Source organism: Strongylocentrotus purpuratus, unplaced genomic scaffold, assembly GCF_000002235.5.
Source record: "Strongylocentrotus purpuratus isolate Spur 01 unplaced genomic scaffold, Spur_5.0 spur5_scaffold_4, whole genome shotgun sequence".
Taxonomy (NCBI): domain Eukaryota; kingdom Metazoa; phylum Echinodermata; class Echinoidea; order Camarodonta; family Strongylocentrotidae; genus Strongylocentrotus; species Strongylocentrotus purpuratus.
In genome coordinates, this window is record NW_022145610.1 from 18,941,624 (window position 1) to 18,965,313 (window position 23,690).

Genomic DNA, 23,690 nt, shown 5'->3' on the forward strand with positions numbered 1-23,690 from the left:
TCAGGCCTAAAATAAAAACTTGTTGCATTGCCCTTTAGGTGCCAAAACATGGGTCGGTCGGTCGGAAATTTTTTGTGTTTTTTTACTTTTTTTTTTGTCGCACTCTAGCTTGGGCCGATATTTTTCAGTTTTAAATGTTTTTTTGTTGTTTTCCCGCCCTCTTTGGCTGATATTTCTCAGTTTGTATTCCTTTAATACATGTGTTTCGAGTCATCATTTCATTCATATCTTTTTCACCTCATAATAATCCATGGTTTGCAATGTTGTGTTGAGACAATTACACTCTGTGCTTTCCTGCTAACGAAGTTGGTTTTCAACTACCTGTAAAGCTTGCTAGCAATGTGAAGATTGTTTGGAATAATTTGATTTTATGCATTTATATCAAAGTCAAACAAAATACATATTTTTTTATTCATTAATACAACAAATTCTAAAAAACGGTTGAAAAAAAAAACTTTTTTAAAATGCCGACCGCGTATATATTTTCAGATTTTTGGGACGGTCGCAAAGGGCAATGCAACAAGTTTTTATTTTAGGCCTCATCATCATCATCATCATCAACCTTTCTGACCATAAACTAACTACTCTGTCAATATGTATCAAATAAAATTATGCTGATTATTTATCTATTATAAAATGGAATATTCACATAGCAATGTAAAACTAACTAGCCAGGGATCATTATTTCATGTTTCATATCAAATCAAATTATTTATATCAGGCCGATTTCGTGCATTAAAAATAATTGTATTTTATAAAGATAGTTTTAGGCCTAGACCTCCAAAAGTGATATGTTTTAGTAAATTCAAATGTTTGAAATATACACATCTACGTCGGCATAAATTTTGAATTTAATTCTCTTCTTTGCTTGGCAACGCATAGTCTATCTATATCAAGCATCTAACTTCTTCTTGACATGTCTTGAGCATTTTTCTGTACAAAAATTGCATTTTTCTTTTCAATTTAGCGTTAATCTTAGAATCAACTTAATTGAAATCATGTTTGCAGATACTTTACTCATCATTTTTATTTCGGTCGGCACAGCATTGCTGTCAGAAGGTTCGTACAAACAATTTAAATACACGTTTTTTTGTGACGTGTCAGTGCGTGTGTGTCTGTGTAGTGCACCAGGAGTCAGTCCCATACATTCATTCTGAGGCGGGTTTATAGGGCTAGGGGTGTGGTAACTCGACCTCGATCTTGATGGGGATAGATCATCATAGATGGTGATTGGTGATGATGGTCGTGGTCGAAGTGGTAAAGGAGGCGGTGATGATGATGATATGGTGCATGATGTCAGTGATGATTGATGTCTAGACTCGAGTGACGTGAGTCGAGATCAAGTGCAAGTCAAGTCAAATCAATGAACAGGACTAGGAGTCTAGGACTAGGGTCTAGATCTAATGTAAAAATAGAAATATTCACAGTACTTGGTTGGGTAATCCCTTTGGCAGCTCACTCAGGAAGCTATACTGGGATGGTAGGTGAGGCAAGTGACTACAAGGAGTGTCATGAATTGCTGGAATGGTGTGTGGACAAAGCACTTGTCAATTTACAGTAAAATATGCTAAGTCCAGTGCAAGTAAAAACCAAGCTAGTAAGCTTATATGATGTGAGAACCAACGGGGGGCTGCATCATTCTGATGGAGGGTAGAGCAGCCTCCTTGAAGTTGGTTATTCCTGTTGCATTGACTGTAGAGCCTGGCAGATGGTTCCAGATCCTTATTGCTCTTGGGTAGTATGAGAACTTGAAGGAGTCGATAGTTGCAACAGGAATTACATACTTCAGGTTGTGGTCATGTCTTCTATGGGGAATTATTAATATGGACCGCACGCATGTGCGTGCGTTGGATGGCGTTCCATACTTGATTAGCACGTACATGCGTGCGTCCTATATAAGCAGGTTATCCGCACACCGTCGGGGCAGAATTACCAGTAACGAGATAACAGAAGTATAGACTACGCATCGGAGTGCACTACAAGCAACGGAGATCATCACAGCAACCAGCAAAGGACAGCATCGACGGATTCTGACATATAGTGACGACTCTGGTGAGTAGATTTTACTTTAGTGGCGCTGCGAGACTTCGTTCCTGCGCTATTTAATTGACGAATTATCGTTGATATTTGTATTATTGAGTGTGTGACTTGATTCTTGTATTGTGTACGTTAGTTTGTGGTTGACATGTGCGTGCCGTATTATGGCTTGTACATGTGTACGGCGTAATCACGGACAAGTTCGTGGATCCGCCGAGCTAGTATATAACAGGTTAGTATTATTGCTTGTTATTTTTGCTTTTGATTGATTGGAGGTTATATTTTTAGGTTTTTTTCCGTGGAGTGGTGGTTTGAAGGCAGTTTTCTTCGCGATTTTTTAATTTTGGGTGTGGCAGGGGACGCTACGTCGGCACGCCCTAGACGCTGTTATTGCATTCTTTCTTTTGTGTACTGCGCCCAGGCTCGCACCCTATGGTAGCTTATTGTTATACTGGGGTGGAGTTTTTTCGGGTGCGTACCTTGTATGAGTGATTGTTTGAGGCTGGGTTTATCCCTTCATTTACCTTGGCTTTGGCGTATTATCTTTGATATTTTTGATTGTTTGGGAGTGAAAGTATTTGCTTGGTGTGATTTAGGGTTCATTCACCTCTTGTTGAAATTGTATTTTCCACCCAATTTCGGAGTGCCGATTTTTTGTGAGTGGGGAGGGAGAGTGAACCACAGTGGTTTGTTATTGCATTGCTGCTGGAATTAAATCATCGCTAATTTAATAAATCATCGCTAATTTAATTAATCATCGCTAATTTAATTAATCATTTTTTGAATTAGAGTTGCCCTCTTACAATTAATCAGTTTGGAAGCAGAGTTGCCCTCTTACAATTTTAAGTAACGGGCTTCTCGCTCCGAATGATTTATTGGGTTCAATGATTATCGGCAAGGGCATATAATTAAATATACTGTTAGGGTTTATATTTTATAAATCGTAGTTTAAGTTACTGTAGTGAATACAAATATATATTTAAAAATACAAGTTTATTAAGCTGTTGAATTGGGTCTGAATGTTAAAGCAGTGACATAGTGACCTAATCAACGGCTGTGAATATTGTGTTTGAATATATTGTATTTAAATTTATTGATAGGAAGTTAATTAATTTATTAATCGTAGGGTAAGTTACTCCGCCAAAGATATATTGCGGGGACATACAAATATCTTTAAAAGAATACAAATTCATTTAAGCGGTTGAATTTAGTCTGAGTGTCCACAGCCAGGGACATAGGGACTTTATCAGCGGCCTTGAATATTGTGTTTGAATATTTGGGTTTGAATTTGAATTATTTGAGGACAAGTCTCCTTCTTTGAATTAAATTCTGTACTTGAATGTTTGAATGTTTGAATGTTTGAGTGTGAATTTGGATTGAAATTATTTGGGTTTGTTTATCAGGAAAAGTCTCCGTTTGTAAATTAACATTCTGTATAACAGAATAGTGAAGAATTGTTCGTTTGATTGAACAATTCTCACGTAATATTTGTATAGTAAGTTAGTAAAGAGTTGTTTGGTTGATTGAGCAATTCTTGTGAAATATTGTAATACTAGGTTAGTAAAGAATTGCTTGTTTGATTGAGCAATTCTTGCGCAGTATTGTAATACTAAGTTAGTAAAGAATTGTTTGTTTGATTGAGCAATTCTTGCGCAATATTGTAATACTAAGTTAGTAAAGGATTGTTCGCTTGATTGAGCAATTCTTGCGCAATATTTGTATACTAAGTTAGTAAAGAATTGTTCGCTTGATTGAACAATTTTTGTGTAACATTTTAATACTAAGTTAGTAAAGAATTGTTCGCCTGATTGAACAATTCTAGCGCAATATTGTAGTACTTAGTCAGTTTTTTAAGGTTGGTACGTAAGTTAGTTGTATTGTATCATGCCGAAGATACAAATTAATTTTTGTAAGGTAGAAGAGCTGTTGCAGGTTCCCGGCATCGGCAGGACTTTAGCCGACCGGATTCTGGCTCTTCGAGAGGCGAGTGACATCACCGCAGAGTCGCTTGTAGAGATTCCTCATATAAGGAACCCCTCTGAGATTATCGAGCACTTCGATTTTGCGCCTTTTACGGAGAGATTGAGCGTTAGTGGTGAGCGGTCTCCTTCTAGGGATACTCCCACACCCGAAGCCAGTCGGCCACCTTCTCCGTATCCGTTTGATGCGTATCCTAAGGATGCGTTACCAGCTCACATTGTGAACCCGACGGAAGGGGAGGGAAGCCAGTCAAAGGTGACTGAGGACAACCCAAGGGAGAAGGCGAAAGCTATTGACCGCGAGACCTCTCCACAACATAAGGCTGTTAGTTTCGATTCGCCCAAGAAGTATAAGTCTTCGACTCGGGAGAGGGTTTCTCCGGTTTCTTCACCGGATCGCAAGGATCGCAAGGACTCTCGGAGAGATTATGATGACGAGGGTCTCTATTCAGATTCTCCCCCTCGAAGGTCGCGGCAGGGCCGTGACCAGTACGAAAGTAGGGGCGAGACAGATCGCAGAGGGAGTCGCCATGACTCCCCTCGATCAGATCGCAGAAGGAGCCGCCATGACTCCCCTCAATCAGATCGCAGAGGGAGCCGCTATGATTCCCCTCGATCAGATCGCAGAGGGAGCCGCCATGACTCCCCTCAATCAGATCGCAGAGGGAGCCGCTATGATTCCCCGCGATCGGAGCGTGGGGGGAGTCGCCGTGATTCCCCTCGATCGGAGCGTAGAGGGAGTCGCCGTGACTCCCCTCGATCGGATCGCAGAGGGAGCCGCTATGATTCCCCTCGATCAGATCGCAGGGGAAGTCGCCATCACTCCCCTCGATCGGATCGCCGAGGGAGTCGCCATGATTCCCCTCGATCCGCTCGCAGAGGGAGGCGTGTCGATTCACCTCAAAACCGGAGGGAAGGCCGGTACGATCATGATAGAGAATCGAGATATCACTATTATGACCAGGATTCCCCTCGAAGTCACCGGAGTGACCGTAGTGAATCTAGAGGCCACCGGCATAGATCTCCTTCCCCATATCGAAGATCCCCCTGTAGGTCGCATGATCTGCCTAGGCGGGATCAGAGAGAGGAGAGTAGCGAGGGTGTAGACTTCGAATTGCCACCCCGTGTGAGAAGGACGGTTTACCATCACTCGCCCAGACCCATGAGAGCGACCATGGATGAAGGGAGGAGCGTAAAACTGGTGTCTCTTCCCAAGTCCATTGCCTTCAATGGGACTGGGAACTGGCAGGCGTTTATCGCCAAATTCAGGCTATACGCCAGCGAGAGTGGTTGGGACTCCAAACAATCTCGCAATTACTTGTCTTGGGCCCTGGATGGGGATGCTAGTATATATGTGGCTACTTTGCTTGAGCGGGAACCCGGCACCACATATGAGGTACTGGTAGGAAAATTGGAGAGGCGTTTCACTTCTCGGGAATTACCTGAAGTGTCTCAAATGCAATTTTCTTATGCCAGGCAGATCCCCGAGGAGGATATCGTTGAGTGGGCTGCCAGGCTATCAACTTTAGCCTCCCAGGCATTTCCCGATTTGCCGGAGCACTACATTCAACGCCAGGTCGTCATGCGTTTTTGCCAGGGTTCCGCGGACAAAGAGGCAGGTCAACATGCCTTGAATTCTCGTCCTAAGACCGTAGAGGAGGCAGTTGATCTGGTCAAGTGGTACCAGCACTCTCATAAGGCCATCTATGGGAAGCCCAGGAAGGAAGTGAGACAAGTCTCACAGTCCATTGAGGCTTCCACTGTCAGAAAATCGATCTTGCCCACAACAACCCCTCCGGCACAAGGCGGTTTGGAAAAGAGGGTTGCTTCTCTGGAGGGCAAGATGGACTCGGTGATTCAACTTGTTGAATCATTGAAGACGTCCCTTGCAGTGATGGGGCCTTTACAGACGACAGTACAGAGTCTGGTTGAGAGTGTGAGAAAATCACAAGCTTCTCCCGCCCGCTTCAGGGGCAGAGCCTCTCCCGCCCAGGGGAATTTCTCACCGGGCCGGAGTATGGCTTGCTACCAGTGCGGGAAATTAGGGCATTTTAAATTAGAATGTCCCGAGAGAAGTCCCGGGCTGAAGGTTTCCTTTGTCTCCGAGGACCCGGGAAACGACTCTGGATCGGCGGAGGAGGTCCAGCCCCGATCCTGAGGAGTGAGGACCCCTATCCAGCTGTGGGGTTGGACAAGGGTGGACCAGCGGACAATGCTGTAGCATTTGGAAGGGATTCGCCTCCCCCAGAAACAGGGATTAATGGTGTTTCCCCTGATGTTACGATTATTAATAACATCCACGAATCCAAACCGATTGGTGGCGGCCAGAATAGCATCGGTAAAGTGGAAGGGCCGAGGGAAGTTCCCAACCCAACTTCTAGTCAGAAAGAGCTTCCTTCGCCCTCCCCTTCCGAGAGTGCGACCCATGGGATCAGGCCTCCGATGGAGCCAAGTCCATGGCTGGTACCCCCCTGGCCACCGCCTACCAGTCAGAATCCTGACAACCCAAAACTGGAAACGGACGTAGTAGTTTGCCGCATTAAATCACCATCTACTTTCAGTGTAAGCATATGGATGGGCGACAAGCCCATTCGGGCAGTAGTAGACACGGCTGCAGAGGTGACTATTATATCCGATAGAATCTATCGAACACTTCACCCCGTTCCCCCAGTTGTCAAGACTGTTGTTTTGCATACTGCTGGTAGGAATATGAACATGACTGGAATGATTGTGGGACCGGTTGATTTGATTTTGGGTGGCAGCAAATTCAGTGAACATGTTTATGTTGCCCCAATCGATGATGATATGTTGTTAGGAGCAGACCTCCTGCAGAAACATCGTGCATACATCAATATACCGGACTCCTTATTAACCTTTCAGGGTGAGTGTATTAAAATGACTTGTGGCGAAGATGCGAATACGTCTCGAGTATTCCTTGCGAAGTCAGTAACCATTCCCCCGATGACGGTCAAACGGGTGCGATGCACTCTCGATTCATTACATATGATGGACCAATTCATTGTGGAGCCGGTTGTAGCCTTGGCCGGGTTTGTCCCGCGTACTCTACATGGTGGGAAGGGTTCAATACAGTTGTATGCTCTTAATGCAACTAATGTGTTTCTAAAATGGAAAAAAGGGAAACTCATTGGTGAAGCTCTCGGAGCCTCTGTTATGGAACACACCGAGTCAGATATTCCAGCCCAGAAGATCCGTCAAGTAGATTTGATAGGGGATGCACCAATTCCCTTCCATCTGCAGGATCTTTGGGAACGTTCTTCCGAGTCTTTAATCCCAGAAGAACAGGGAATATTGAAGGGCTTGTTGATAGAATTTGAATGTGTCTTCGCCAGAGACGAATTTGATTTGGGTAATTTTACGACAATTACTCATTCAATTGATACAGGCGGGGCTGCCCCCATTAAGCAGAGAATGAGGCGCACTCCCATGAACTTTGCACAGGAGGAACGAGCATGCCTGAATAAAATGCTGTCAGCTGAAGTTATCCGACCTTCAATGTCACCATGGGCATCAGCCCCTGTACTGATTAGGAAGCGAGATGGAAGCGTCCGATGGTGTATAGACTATCGTAGACTAAATAATGTTACGAAAAAGGACGTCTACCCCCTTCCTTGCATTGAAGAGTGTTTGGATACTCTAGCCGAGAATACATGGTTTTCGAAACTGGATGCCAACTCGGCTTATTGGCAGATTAATCTCAGGGAAGAAGACCGTGAGAAGACAGCATTCATCACCAAATATGGGCTATATGAGTTTGTTCGTATGGGTTTTGGTCTATGCAACGCCCCAGCTACATTCTCTAGAGCAATGAACCTCATCCTTAGGGGATTGACTTGGGACATTGCATTAGCCTTCTTGGATGATGTAGTAGTCCTTGGCACCTCGTTTTCCGATCACGTCAACAATATCAGGAAGGTGTTGGAGCGTTTTAGGGACTTTAAGCTCAAGTTAAAGCCAAAGAAATGTGCCCTCTTCCAACGCCGGGTAGAGTTTCTGGGCAGAGAGGTGGATGGAAGTGGTCTACACCTTAAGGAAGAACACATACAAGCCGTAGTGGGCTGGCCGACCCCTAAATGTACTAGAGAGGTGGAGCAGCTCCTCGGTCTTGTGAATTACCATCGAATCTTCCTTAAAGACTATGCCCAAGTAGTAGGACCATTATATGGTCTTACGGGCAAGAATAAGTTCCATTGGGAAGAAAAGCATCAAGATGCTTTCAATCGAGTCAAAAGACTAATGACCACCGCCCCTGTACTTGCACTACCCAACTCTGTGGATCCGTTCATTCTGGATACCGATGCGTCAGGGATCGCCATTGGTGCTGTGCTTTCTCAAGTTCAGGAGGGACAAGAACGAACTATTTCATATAGTAGTTTTTCCTTATCCCCCGAACAGCGACGTTACTGTGTTACCAGACGGGAGCTCCTGGCAGTGTTAAGGTTTACCCGGCAGTATAGACACTATCTGCTGGGCAAGCCATTCACGGTACGTACGGACCATGGAAGTTTGACGTGGTTAATGAACTTCAAGGAGCCACAAGGGCAGTTAGCTCGTTGGCTCGAAGAATTGGGTCAATATGACATGGCAGTCAAACACCGACCCGGCAAGAAACACCAGAATGCAGATGCATTATCTCGGATACCCGACGGTGAATTCCTCTGTGAAAATTACCGATTGGGTACCGATCCTGAAAGTTTGCCTTGTGGTGGTTGTTCATACTGCATGAATGCTCATAAGAACTGGGCAAAATTCACAGATACTGTGGACGATGTAATCCGACTTGCACAGAGAAATAAGGTCTCGGAAGTAGTAACTCTTACCCCCAGAGATGATGAGGACCTCCTGATCACTCATTTAGATATTGGTCATATGGATGGCCCCTTCTCTGTTAAGGTCAATGGGGTGACAATTGACAATACCGATCTCCGGCCTGACGTCGATCTCACCTCGATGGAAGTTCTCCGGAAAGAACAGGAGTCCGACGATCAATTGACACCCCTGCGTCAGTGGTTGGTTAGTAAAGAGGAACCAGATGAGGGTATCATTCTTTTATGGGACCCCGCTGGAAAAAACTTCTGGATAAACCGAGAGCTATTTTTCATCAAGGAGGGTGTCATCTGGAGGAAAAAAGATGATGACACCCAGCTAGTTGTGCCACAGTCCTTGCGCGAGGAGGTGATGAAGTTGAATCATGACCTTCCCTCAGCCGCGCATGCTGGTGTGAATCGTACGACGAGTAAACTGAAGTCCAAATACTTCTGGTATGGAATGTCTAGGGACATCCAGGAGTACATCAGAAGGTGTGCCACCTGCAACCTAAATAAGAAGGCGGTGAGGTATGGGAAGCACCCCATGATAAACTATCATGCGGGAGCCCCCATGGAGCGAGTCCATCTGGATTTCATGGGCCCACTGCCTAAAACCTCACAAGGGAATGAGTACATCCTGATGATGGTGGACCAGTTTACTAAGTGGGTCGAATGTGTCCCCCTGCCCTCCCAGACGGCTGAGGTAACTGCCCACGCTGCGGTAAGTGAATTTTTCTGTCGGTTTGGATACCCATTTCAGATATTCACGGATCAGGGCAGGAACTTTCAGAGTAAGCTATTTGTAAACATGTGTAAGTTGTTACACATACACAAGGCTAGGACTACCCCGTACCGACCCTCAGCTAATGGCCAGGTTGAACGCTTCAATCGGACATTAATGGATGCGGTCAGATGTTACATTGGGAAGTCCCAGAACCAGTGGGATCGTAATCTCGCTCAAATAGCTGGGGCCATTCGCTCTACCGTTAATCGAAGTACTGGATTCACGCCCAATCAATTGATGTTGGGGCGTGAAACCAATCAGCCAGCAGAGTTAGTTTTTCCCCTTCCCCCATCTGTCCCTGACCGCTCACTTGATGAATATTCAGCGAAGCTGGTAGAAAGTATTCATAATGCACATAATGCTGCGAGAGCTACCCTCAGGTCGACGCAGCGACGGATGAAGCGGGATTATGACGTAAAGGTATATGTACGTCAGTTTAAGGAGGGTGATAGGGTGTACCTTTTGGATTTGGCGACCCCCAAGGGAAAATGCAGGAAACTGCAATCTCCCTGGAGGGGTCCAGCTTTGATCGTACAAAGATACACACCCTATGTATACCGAGTGGTATACCGTAACAAGGCCCTGACCTTAAACCATGATCAGTTGAAGAAGTGCTCTGATCATAGTGAACTTCCCAATCCCAACTGGAGAAAGGAAAAATACTGTTATTGCAGGACGCCTGACGATGGTTCCCTTATGATTCAGTGTGATGGGTGCGATGAATGGTTCCATGGTGAGTGTGTTGGTGTTACCCCGGCAGAGGGAATGAGTATGGATAAGTATTTTTGTCCTTTCTGCAAGTGTAGGTAACCCATTTCCTTTCTCCTTTGCAGTTATGGATCCTGACGACGCGATGGAAGTACATGCCGGCGAGGCATTGGAGGAAGTTCCGGAGGAAGTTGGGGGGGGAGACCCGGTAATCGAGGGGGGAGACGACCCGTTAAGAGCAAGGATGGGGCCAATCCCACCCTCAGGGTCAGCCCGTAAGAGAACTTGGCTCCGTAAACTCCGACGGTTGAAGGGCAAGCTCCGTGCTGGGACGAGGGATTCGCCTCAGTCGGCTTCGGCCACTGGAGGAGTTCCCCTTGCCCCAGCCGGAGCTTCGGGTATACATACTCGTCCCAAGAGGGGGTTTGGTAGGGGGCGTGGGGCTTTTGTCAATTGCCCACCCACTACAGTAGGAAGGGGGAGAGGGTTTGTTGATAGAGGACTTGGTAGGGGGCTTGGTAGGGGGAGGAACCCACCTCCACCTCCAGTGGGTATGGGTAGGAGGCTTGGTGCTCCTCCTTTGAGGAGCCCACCTCCTCCCGGGACGAGGGCAGGGTTTGAGGCTCGAGAGAACCCACCCATGCTGGGGGGTAGAGGGAGAGGCATGCTCCAATATATGAGCCGGATCATGGCTTCCAGCCCTCCGAATGCCATCCCACTGTCCGGGTTCGATTCCCATTTTCACCCGGATAGGTGTGGATGGTATGGGGGCAGGCGTCGGCAGTCTAACATCTTGCCTGAGCACCCGATAGGGTTGGTTGGGGGGGTTATGAACTTTTGTGACCCCACTACTTACAGGGAACCCAACTTCCTTAGTCGGGTGCTAGCCTTACAGTCACCGGTTGGGGGTAGTGGCTGGAAGCTAGCCCTTGGGATTCATCCCAAGCATGCAACAACATACACGGAAGAAGATTGGGGTACATTTGTCGCCCTGTTGCAGAACCCCCTCGTAGTTGGGATGAGTGAAGTCGGTTTCGACTTCTCTGTCCCTTCCCAACGGTGGCCTGACCAGGAGGCGCTGTTCCTTCGCCTTCTAGGTCAGGGCACCCAGGGGAGGGTCCTCATCTTGCACTTACGAGGGGGGGCACACGCAGACACAAGCTATGCGGTGCACAAGTTGAGCCGGAGGCTACTCACCAGACAATGCTCCCCACTTCAGAGGATCCATTTACACTGTTATAACTCTGATGAAGTACAGGTGAAAGCCTGGGCCATAGCCTTCCCCCATTGTTATTTTGGTTTTACGGGGTTGGCCCGGCATTTCAATGCATCACAGGTCAGGGGGTTGCGGGCGGTGGCCGCAGATCGCGTGGTCTTGGAGACCGATTCTCCCCATCTCCCCCCTCATCCAGGAATGGGTGATAATTCACCAGACTTCCTGGGTGATGTGGGGGCGATAGTCGCAGATCTGCGGGGGCTGCCCCTAGCCGACCTGATGAGACAGACAGTAAGGAATGGGCAAGCGCTGTATGGCATATTTGGCTAAATAAGCTCATTTATTTCCCTTTTTTCCGCAGTTTTACCTTTCCCACTAGGGGGATTAGCTCCGAGTCTCTCGGATCCTCTCTAGTTTTGGGATTGGGATATCTGCGGATAAATGATTCGGGATATAAATGAATAATATAAGTTAGTTAAGTAAATAAGTTAAGTAATTGAGTAAATAAGCAATATTATATTAATATATTAAGTTAGTTATGTTAAAATAAGCAAGTCAGTCAGTACTGAAGAGAGCTATATAAGAACTAGCTATTATTGCTTTATTATTGATTACTATATCAATACACTTTACATGAATACATAATACAAGTAGTATTGAGTAAAATGGATACATTAGACATTATACATATAAATAATGACAAGGTATAATACAAGTATAGTATTGTTCAATTCATGGATCTGAGATGCACGGTCCTAAGTGCTATCAGGATCTATGATCTATATTCCTTTTTCCTAACAGATGGTAATGTTATAAAATTAGTTAGAAAAATGAAAAGTGGAATTTCGTTTTCCAGTCATAGATGTCTGGATAGTCAAATGCAGACAGGCGATCTGTTTGTGAAAGTTATGGGATTTTTTAGTGCCTTTAATTTGGAACATGATAAATATAGAGTATAATTTAATCTATTTAGTTGGGAGGAATATGGGGAATTATTAATATGGACCGCACGCATGTGCGTGCGTTGGATGGCGTTCCATACTTGATTAGCACGTACATGCGTGCGTCCTATATAAGCAGGTTATCCGCACACCGTCGGGGCAGAATTACCAGTAACGAGATAACAGAAGTATAGACTACGCATCGGAGTGCACTACAAGCAACGGAGATCATCACAGCAACCAGCAAAGGACAGCATCGACGGATTCTGACATATAGTGACGACTCTGGTGAGTAGATTTTACTTTACTTCCGAAGTATGTAGCGGGGATAACAATAGTTGGTGCAGGTATGGAGACAAGTCGGTGATGGATCTTGTAGAGAAGGGTGCATTGGTCGAGGATTCGACGTGTGTGAAGCGTGTCCCACCCTAGAGCTGCCACAAGAGCTGATGGTGATGTGGTGTATCTGTAGTCACGGTACACAAAGCGAGCCGCTGTTCTTTGTACTTGCTCTAGCATTTTTGTGACCGTGACGCTGTGTGGGTTCCAAGCCTCCGAGGCATACTCCAATTGGGGGCGCACTAAGGCTGTGTAGGCCCTGGACTTTACATCCCTGGTACAGGGTGAGAGAGTCCTGCGAAGAAGACCTAGAGTACGGCTTGCTTTATGCCGGATGGTTTGGCAGTGCTTGTTCCAACGGAGATCAGCAGCAACCGTTACTCGAGTCCAAGGTACTTGTACTCTTTCACTCTCGGAATCAGTCCATTTGACAGGTGGTATTCTCGGATGCTGGGAGTACGCTTCCGTGTGATGGTGAGGATAGCGCACTTTTTCACGTTGAAGTCCATCATCCAGTTTGAAGACCACCTGGACAGCTGTTGGAGATCGTCCTTTAGGATTTGATGGTCCTCAGGGCATCGAATCTCACGATAGAGGGTGCTGTCATCTGCGAAGAGACGCATTGTGGACTGGATGTTGTCTTGGATATCGTTGATATACAACAGGAAGAGGGTAGGGCCGATGACGGATCCCTGGGGGACTCCAGATGTTACATCCCTCCATGTTGATTTGGATCCATCAACTACGACTGCCTGCTGTCTATCAGTGAGGAGAGACATTATCCACTGGAGTGAGTCACCACTTATTCCATAGTACTGAAGTTTGGTTGACAGGAGAAGGTGTGGTACTCGATCAAATGCCTTCTTGAAGTCCAAGAAGATTATATCAGCTTGGCTACGCTGCTGTAGGATGGAGGACCAGTCGTAGACTCTAGACTGCATCAATTTTCATGGATTTTGTGCGAAGATCGCCAAGCGTGAATTTTAGAACTCGCAAACATATAAGCATGACTTCTATGCATGTTTTGAACAAGCTTAATTTCTTGGCACACATTGTGTAAGTTTCGGAAATCAAATCACTTAAAAATTTCATATGCAAGTACATTAATAAATATTCTATCGAAACATATAATATTTGAAGCTTGGCTCCCATTCCTTCGCTGAAATCTGACGCATTGAATATGTAGTCAATCTTTGTTTGCTTGTGGCTCCGGTTCTGATCGTCGCACACAAATATTCAAGAACAAGACAAATTCGAAGTTCCCCACGTCTCGATCGATTGTTGTATTCATGATGTAAGTGCTATAGCAATTTAAACAGAGCCCTGTCTGTGCACTCAAAATCGATCGTGAATTAAGAGCGCGATGCAAAATCAGTGCACTGTGGACAAGCGGATTATCACGTATCTACATTATATTATCGATGGCAATAGACATTGAATAGTGATGGCTCAAAAAATCCAATTACAGGTACTTGGTAATTGCAATTAACTGATGACGATAATGGTTAATGGCTATAATGATGTCTTTGACAATTCAGTTCTTCTTCCTCTTTTTCTTCTTTTTCTTCTTCTTCTCTTCCTCCTTCATCTTCATCTCCTCCTCCTTCTTCTTCTCCTCCTCCTTCTTCTCCTCCTCCTTTTCCTCCTTCTTCATCTTCTTCTTCCTCATCTTTTTCTATTTCTTCATCTTCTTCTTTTCCTTTTTCTTCTGCTTCTTCTTTTCCTTCTTCTTCCTCTTCCTCTTCCTCCTTCTTCCTCTTCCTCTTCCTCTTCCTCCTCTTCCTCCTCTTCCTCTTCTTCTTCCTCTTCCTCTTCCTCTTCCTCTTCCTCTTCCTCCTCTTCCTCTTCCTCCTCTTTCTCCTTCTTCTTCCTCTTCCTCTTCCTCTTCCTCCTCCTCCTCTTTCTCCTCCTCCTCTTTCTCCTCCCCCTCCTACTTCACTTCCTTCTCCTCCTACTTCACCTCCTTCTCATCCTACTTCACCTCCTTCTCCTCCTACTTCACCTCCTTCTCCTCCTACTTCTTCTTCTTCTTCGCTATGAGTCCAGGCCGCCGTCTGGTGTATTCTCGTACTGGCAGGTGCTGTGCAGGCATCTGAACATTATCCTGATAAAAAATGAGCTAGAGCCTAGAGGGAACTATATTGTGCACATTTAAAAAAAAGGCACATGACTGAATTGGGAGACTGTCTCCCATTTGGAGACTTGGCTGACAAAAGAACTGAAGAAACAACATCATTAAGGCAATTTGTTTCCTTTCTGCGGTCAGCACAGGAGCTCCATAGGAGCCTATTGGTTTTGTGTGTGGATTATAATATAAACTGTTATGGAAAAAAAAGTAGGGGTGAATTAGTAATGTAGACGGTCATTAGGGGTAATTACATGTACACATGTTGAGTATGATTGCAAATGATGGATTTATGATGATGATGATAATGATAATGAATTTTAAGCTTTATTGTTTGTCTAGTGGGCCTAATTTTGTAGTTCTACTCTTGATTCATTATATTTTATTTCTTTTACCGATTTCAGGAATCACATACATCTTGGTATACAGGACTGAGACATACAAGAAGCTGAAAGCTGAGGTAGAAAAACAAAGCAAGAAATGTAAGTAAACATTAGGGCCGAGTTATTGCGTTGTTTAAAAAAATATAAACCAGGGTCTGATTGCCTTGCAACAATTCATCAACATATAACCCCAAAAATATAGAAAAATAAAATAACATAAAATAAATTATAAATGAATGAAACAAAATCTTGTCCTAAATCTCGTCCAGATTGTTTAGAAAATGTTGCTAAGATTTTACATTTGTTTATGCTTGTGAAATCTCCCTTTAGTAAAGATGCACTCCCATCAAATTTTCATTTAATTGTCAAACAAATACCTGTATAGTCATTTCTTGGTTCAGAAAGACAGAATTTACAACTTTGAAAATATTAGTATTACTGACATCAAAATGTGCATGTGGGACTGCAGTGAAAATCCTTGCAAAACTCGGGTTAAATTTTGTGAAAACCGGCTCATTCTTTATCATAATTATTAATTTGGCAGACAAATGATAAATACCTGAATTTATTAGCCCTTTCTTGGCTCCAAGTTCTTGATTTAGAAATGATTTGTCTACTTTGGCAGGATGGGACTGGGCTTAAAAGTTGAGCTGGTATGTTAGAAATGTGGCTAGACTTTCACATTTTGTACATGTGAAACCTCAGTCAACATATATGTAAAGTAATAACAAATATTTGTTCGAACCCCGGCCGCGTCATACCAAAAGACGTTAAAAGACGGGAGTTGCTGCTACCTTGTTTGGCGTTCAACAAAATAAGGGATAGAGCAACGTCGATCTGGCGCTGCTCAGTGGCTGCAGGGCTCACGATCAATTGGGCAAAAAGAATTTCCATTTTCGGTTTAACTTAATAAAATTTGGAGTGGACTTTAAAAGATTATTACTATTTTATTATTATTATTATTAAAGGATATATCATCTACAAAGTTACAACACATTTATTTACTTTCCACAATTGGAAACAAAAAATGGGCAAAAGTTGTCATTGTGATTCATGCTTGATATTTTGTATATACACAAAGAATGAGATTTTCAAATCTCAATATTCTTGTTAATCTAGATTAGTGTTGAAGTATACCACATGTGCATGTCTTTTGGTTAAATATAAAAACAAGCAAATCATATTAAGATTGATTATTAAGTTTCAAATACAGAGCCAGTCAGAATAGGAATTTCTTTCTTTTTCATTTTTCATTACCAAAGTACATGTAAATTAGTATTATAAGAAATAATGATATTTGATCTCTTACAGTTGTTTTTGTAATATCGTTCTTTGTTTGATTGTTTTAGTGGAAAGGACGAAAGAAGCGCTTGGTGATTCATCGGACAAGAACCAGAAGAAAAAGCTTGGTAGGTATTGATGACTTACTGGGGCCCATTTCACAAAGCCTTTTTTCAATGACGAATGACAAAAATCAGTGACAAATCTGCTGATATCAGAAGCAAGGATTACAGTAGCTTATAACAAAAAAATGTAATTTGTCACTGATGACAAGTTTTGTGAAATGCTCCCCTGGTGTAAAAGTTTAGATGGGACATGAACTGCAATTATAGACTGCAATTTTAAAGATAAAGTTGAGTTCTGGTCAGGCAATTGCAGTTTGAAAGAAACAGTGTAATATCTATCAAAAAAGTTGATCATGTAGCATATAAGTATTGGTATGTGTTTACAACAAGGTTCTGGAATCATCAAAATGATAAGAAATTGGGTCCAGTCTTGGTAAAAGTAACAAGCACTGTACACAGAAAGATTTTTATGGGACTACACAAACATGTGGCATAAAAATGTGGTCCTATTTTTAAGCTGTTACATGATTTAGAATATGAAGGCATTTGAAGAGCCATGCCTTTCAGGGAACATTTTTTCTCTGATGTTCTTCCACACTTGCATTATAATAACAATGAGAACGCTCACAAATTATTTTTCACCTCTCCCAGAACTTGATCCTCTCTTTAAAGGAAAATCCAACCCTTCATTTGTATAAAAGTAGAAAAATGAGAGAAACAGCGAAAGTTCGAAACTAAATCGGACCAATAATAAGAAAGTTATGAATGTTTGACACTCAAACCTGCCTATTAAGGTCACCACTGGAACAGAAAATGTGGCCACTGTAGGCAGATGACCCTTCTAGAAAGGTTCTAAAACGCTTATTTCTTTTTCAGGGAACATAAAATACATGGCCACTTTTAAATAGACAGGTGGTCTTTATAGAGAGGTGTTCACTAAGGCACGTTTGACTGTAGTGTGTTAATAGGGACTTTTAGATATGCGTGGACTGATACGTGTGACGTCCATTCAAGGCAGTGCATTAAAAGGACGTTGATCGTAGCAATCCCCATTGTCTTTGTGCAAATCTAAAAGTCCCTATTGGAAGTTGTACCGGTACTCAACATTTCTCATTCTTCTTTTTATACTGCAGAGCGTCAGGAAGAAAAGTTGAAGACAAACAGCCGGGATCTTTCCATGGTCAAGATGAAATCTATGATTGTTATTGCATTCACGTTCACTTCGCTAATGAGCATGTTCAACTCAATGTAAGCATTCAAGTTTTCATGATGTCAATTTCACTTCTTGAAATCACAAATATCTGATCATCTTTTCTTTTTGACGGCATTGAGGATGAAAAACATAAAATTTAACAACATGTATTCTCATCAATGCAGGATACATTTGTTATTTGCACATTTCAATTTGTATGTTTTGATACAAGGAAGTTGCATTCATTAACCGTCCTATAAGCATGAGTTGAGAAAATTTTCAAAGTTAAAACGTAACAAATGTACAATTTTGCAATAAAAGGATTGTAAAATATGATAGGATATTAATCTAAATGCATGTGTATAATTATGAAGGATGTTATCCAGCAAGGAAAGTTTGTCAAACAAAATATATTTAATTCCCCAAAATGTCAGTATATATATATATATATATATATATATATATATATATTATATATCTTACAAAGATTTAAAATCTAACAGTACTATTGTGGTACTTGAACCGCAAACCCTGTGATTCACAGTCCAATAAGGTATCCACTAGACCACGTCTACACGTTAGATTTTGAAAATAGTATTGATATTAAAGATAAAGTTGAGTTCTGGTCATGTGATTGCATTGTGAAAGAAACGGCGTGGAATCTATCAGAAAAGGTTGATCATCTAGTATATAAGTATTTGTGTGTATTGCAAGGTTCTGGAATCATCAAAATGATAAGAAATTTGGCCAAATCTTTGCAAAGTTACAAGCACTGTACACAGAATGAAGTACCGGTATATGGGACTACACGAACACGTGGCAAAAAAATCAGTCCCTGGATTTTAACAATGTTTTATGTCATATTTAGAATATGAAGGCATTTGAAGAGCCATGCTTTTCAGGGAACATGTTTAATCTGATGTTCTTCCACCCTTGCATAATAACAATGATGACGCTCACAAACTATATTTTACCTCTTCCCAGAACTCAGACTTCTCTATAATTTTGAAAAAGTTATTGATATCTTTTCGGAAAATAATATTGATATTTTACAGATTTGATGGTCGTGTCGTTGCCAAACTCCCGTTCACACCTATCTCCTGGTTACATGGTATCTCGCATCGTAATCTTCTTGGAAATGACTTTACAGATTCCTCTTTCATCTTTCTCTATATACTGTGCACCATGTCTATCCGGCAGGTAGGTTTTTCAAATTGAATTGAATCGTTAATTGAAAATATGGCAGCCTGAAGGCTTAAAGGGATCCGGTAACTTTGTCTCCGATTCTGAAACAAAATCCTGGATTTAGCTCATGCTGCAATGATGATTATAAACCTTCAGCTTAGTCAGGAACCCCATGACTTTTACAGGCTGATCGCCTCTCTGATTATCAAGATATTTATAATTGGAATTACAAATTTTGAAAACCGTTTGCCAAACGGTTTTCATAACACTCAGTCTATTGGGGAAAACAAGTATGGTAAATCCGGTCACTCATAGGTTTTTACTTTTATGAGGCACTTTTTGATCATTTTGAAGCGCAATTTTTTTAGGGCTTCAATATTACACAATATCACAGACACTGATAACACGTAGGGCTGTGCATCTCAGATTTAACATTGTTAAAAGATGCCTTTAATTATATTTTAGGTTACATAAAATGAAACACATGAGGCTTATATCATTGTTGAAACAATTATTACGTAGATAATTATTTACAAGATGAAACTACGTAAATAGTATGTATGTCCAGAACTTCCTACAACCAATTATTCTGAAAGTTGATACATTAAATCCATTTAAGAGAGAGAAGTCTGGAAGGAAATGAAATTTAAAAAAAAAATTTAATTACTGGTGCATATTTATGAGCCAACAACATTGAAAATGAGTTCAGGTGATTACATAATACATATACTCAGAAATTGATAGACAATTACATCTAGTAACAAGTGTGAATATACACTGTATGTCTCTCCTTTCTTTCTTTAATTTCATGATTGGCAAATGATATTTACTACTTTTGCCATTTTCACTATAGGTACATATATATTCCCTTTAATTTTCTCCCAAATTGTCATTGTGCAGAATATTCAGAAGCTCCTTGGATTCGCACCTTCTCGAGCTGCAGCCAAGCAGTCTGGAGGCTTTTTCGGTCAGGCACAGCCAGGAGTTAAATAGCGCCCTCAACGTAAATAGCAGCCAGAGAGTGTCCTTTAAATGAACAGTTCTTTTTTAATCATCAATTGTTACTTAAAAGCCCCACTGTACTACTTGTAGCTCCTTGCTCCCTCTATATAGAAAACAATGCCTAATCGGTGACCATTGGTCCCCCATGATCCTCTTTTTCTTATGTTAATTGAGAGCTGAGTTGATGAGATAGCCACCTATCAGTGACCACCCTGGGTGGTCTGATCCCTCCTAGCCAAACTAGTACTGACGGCCTTTAAAGGGTAGGAATAGGGTTGAGGTCAGTTCAAAGGTAAGAGTTCGGTATAGTGTTTGATCCAGGGTTAAAGTAGGGCTCGACTCTCCACCCATGTATTAATGAGTACCAAATATGCTGGAGCTCGTCTATGAATGGGGTAATAAACTTGGATTGACTTAAGTTGGACTTGAACTATGGCAGGCCCTTCATGCCACTGGTTGCTCTCTCAAGGGACGTCACAAATCTACAGAATTTACCTTTTTTTGATCGTTCATTGTTGAAGAAAAAAAAGTTATTTACATTGTAATCTTAAGTTACATTTAAGACTTGGACTTACACTATGGTAGGTGATTTATGCCCTTAAAAAGTCTTGAACCAGATGTAATTTTAGAGGGAAAAAAGCTTAGACATTGATATTTAGAAGATATTTTTTTTCTTCAATAATGAACCATCAAAATATGTGATTCTGTGGATTTATGCATTCCCTTGAGAAAGCAATGGTGAGAAACCAATAGGTTAACACATACTAGCTTACTACAGCTTATCTTAAAGCTAAAGACCAGTTATGGTCATGCGATTGCATTGCGAAAGAAACGTTGTGAAATCGATCAGAAAAGGTTGATCATCTAGCATAGATGTACTGCAAGGTTCTGGAATCATCAAAATGATAAGAAATTTGGCCAAGTCTTCATAAAGTTAGAAGCACTGTACACAGAAAGATGTATATGGGACTACACACACGTGCGCGACACGTGCATTTCATATCTCTCAACAGGCGAGAGATACACTAATTTACCAAATATATCAATTAGTAGGCGGTTTCCCATCAAAATTTTTATCATCATGTAATATTCAAAACATATTCTTTCACATGATTGGTAATAAGAGCTTGCATTTCATTTTTTGAAATTGGGGCGTTTCCAATACTGGTCTTTACCTTTAAGTACTGTTTAGAAGCCCTCTCCTAGATTTATAATACAGTGGCAATATAGAAAAATAATTGAAGACTGAAGTAATATATATTTTTAAATGATCACTTTTTTATTTATTCCATGTTGATGTCATGCCCATTTATATATATGGGACCTTTTCAAGTTTGAGGTTCAGTGAAAACATTGCAGAAAAGGAAGAATATAATAGAAGGTTGTTTAAAATGTTCTGCAGAAGCCGTAACAAATCATGCATATACTTGATAAGCAAACATCCTGGGAAATAAGTTGAATTATCATTTCAAAAGCGTACTTTTCATGTACCTGCATTTTAATTTTATAATTTGGAGATTGTCATGTTACTATAATTTTAGTGGAAGCCGTAGTTTACAAGTTGAGTTATTTAGAACCAATTTTATTGATTATTTTTTTAATTTATCTTCCTGTTTTTTTGTAAGTGGAAGTAGTAGTTTACAAGATTAGATAAGTACCGGTAGTACTGAATATATGTATTATCCTTAAGTTTTCCTATTTTTGTTCATCCTTTTTTTTTTTTTTCGTCAAAAGGGATTAACATTTGTAGGCTTCTTTTTCTAAATGTTTGAAATGGTCTCAGTGATAACAAAAGCCTTTATTTTCATTTGATTTCAATAGATAAATAAAAGGAATGCTACACAATGAACTACATTAAGGTCTTTGTGCTGCGAACAGGTGTTTATTACTCAATGTTTAATATTTGTCTTTTTATTTTGTATTTTTATCCCAGTATTAGTGCATGCTAGCTGGTTGTCTTTGTGATATTCTCATTCCAAATAAAACCATGAATTTTTATCTGACTTTGTGACTCCCATGCAGTTCATGATTCATGAGGGCTTACATCGAAAGGGTGCGGTGCGGCGCGGTGTGGTGAGTTCAACGCACCCATTCGATAAAAGGCCCCCCGCTTTTCTCGAAAGGGTGCGTTGGGAATGGAGGACCGTCTTAGCACACCCTTTCGAGAAAAGAGGGGGGTCTTTTCTCGAAAGGGTGCGTCGACTAGTCTTTCACATCAGTCGTTTAAAATGTTTAAGGAATAGAAATGTCGTTTTATAATTTGAAATAATCCAAATTGAAACTACTTTTTGCGTAGTCTTGCAGATCAGGCATTTATAAGAATTAAATCAGTAAATAAAAAGAAACACAATGAAAAAATTAACTTAGATATTTAAAAAATGTCAAATATAGGTGTTTAGCTAGTCTTGCATATCAGTCATTTATTTATTGAAATACAAAACAGTATCCATTTCTTTTTTTGTATGGAATTCAGTTTGTAAATGTTAACTAGTCTTCCATAACTGTCGTTAAATTACAAATAAAAAATCAATTGCCATTTTACAGACACACGTTTATGTATTCGTTAAGTCTTGCTGAAAAAATGTAGAGGTGCACATGCTTTTTAATGTGTGTTTTTTTTTACATTTTGCCAACACAAATTGAAATTATCTTTAATTGTCTATACCATCTGAAAAATGTATTCACCGGCATATATGCCATCTATAATGGTTGTTATCACATCCACACAAATTTAAATTTAAGGAAAGTCACATTTTTTCACATAACATGCCCTTCTTTAGTTCAAAATAAATGTGTCACTTTCATAATCAGTTATTATTCAATTAAGACAGCAACAAGACATACCCAATCAACATTCACTCACACAACTTTCACCCGGTTTAACTTTTCTATAAACTTCGTTATTGATGCTAATTAAAAAGACAAAACGTAATAAAGAGTTTGATATAAAAGTCAACATATTTATTACTTTTCAATAAACTTTACACTAGCAAACAATAATAGTCGTAACAATGAAGGTATTATGGTGAATTCAACAGAAATGGTTCCTTGCATGGGTCTGTGGCACTCTGTGCTGATCCTATAAAAGCTCCACCCTCCCCCCCCCCCCCCCCCCCCTCTCTGTCTCTCGGGCGCGGATCCAAGGGGGGGGGTCGAGCAGGCCTTGCCCCCCCCCCCCCGCAAAAAAAGAGAAAGAGAAGGGAAAGGGAAAAAGGAGAAAAAGGGAAAGAAAGAAATGGGGGAAGAAGGAGACCAGAGGCGAAAGGGTCTTGCGTCGCAGGCTGTTGCCTCCCCGCCCCCCCCCCCCCATAAAAAAATAAGAGAGAAGGAAGGAAAGGGAAAGAAAAAAGGAAAAGAGCAGATAAAGGGAAAGAAATAGAGGAAGAAGAAAAGAAAAGAAGGGGGATATCAGTTGCAATTTTCCCGCCAACAAGTTGTGGGTTGGGTTGGGGGGGAAATGGCCCTTGCCTCCCCCGCCCCCGCTAAAAAAAAGAGAGAAGGAAGGAAAAAGGAAAAAGGAGAGCGAAAAGGGAACAAAAAAGATGAAGAAGAAAAGAAAAGGATGAAAAGATGGGGAGATCAGTAACGGTTAATCCCGCCAACAACGCGTGGATCGGGGTGAGGGCC

General features: G+C 41.7%; 1 protein-coding gene across 1 annotated transcript; it reads left to right on the plus strand.

Annotated features, from left to right (window-relative positions):
* Nucleotides 1-884: 884 nt before the first annotated feature.
* LOC100892898 (calcium load-activated calcium channel) lies at nt 885-22,066 on the plus strand. The gene is made up of 6 exons (XM_030997533.1): nt 885-1,059; nt 15,360-15,437; nt 16,688-16,747; nt 17,818-17,932; nt 18,932-19,076; nt 19,962-22,066. Exons 1-6 carry the CDS (start codon nt 999-1,001, stop codon nt 20,052-20,054), a joined length of 552 nt encoding a protein of 183 aa, XP_030853393.1. The 5' UTR covers nt 885-998; the 3' UTR covers nt 20,055-22,066.
* Nucleotides 22,067-23,690: the final 1,624 nt, after the last annotated feature.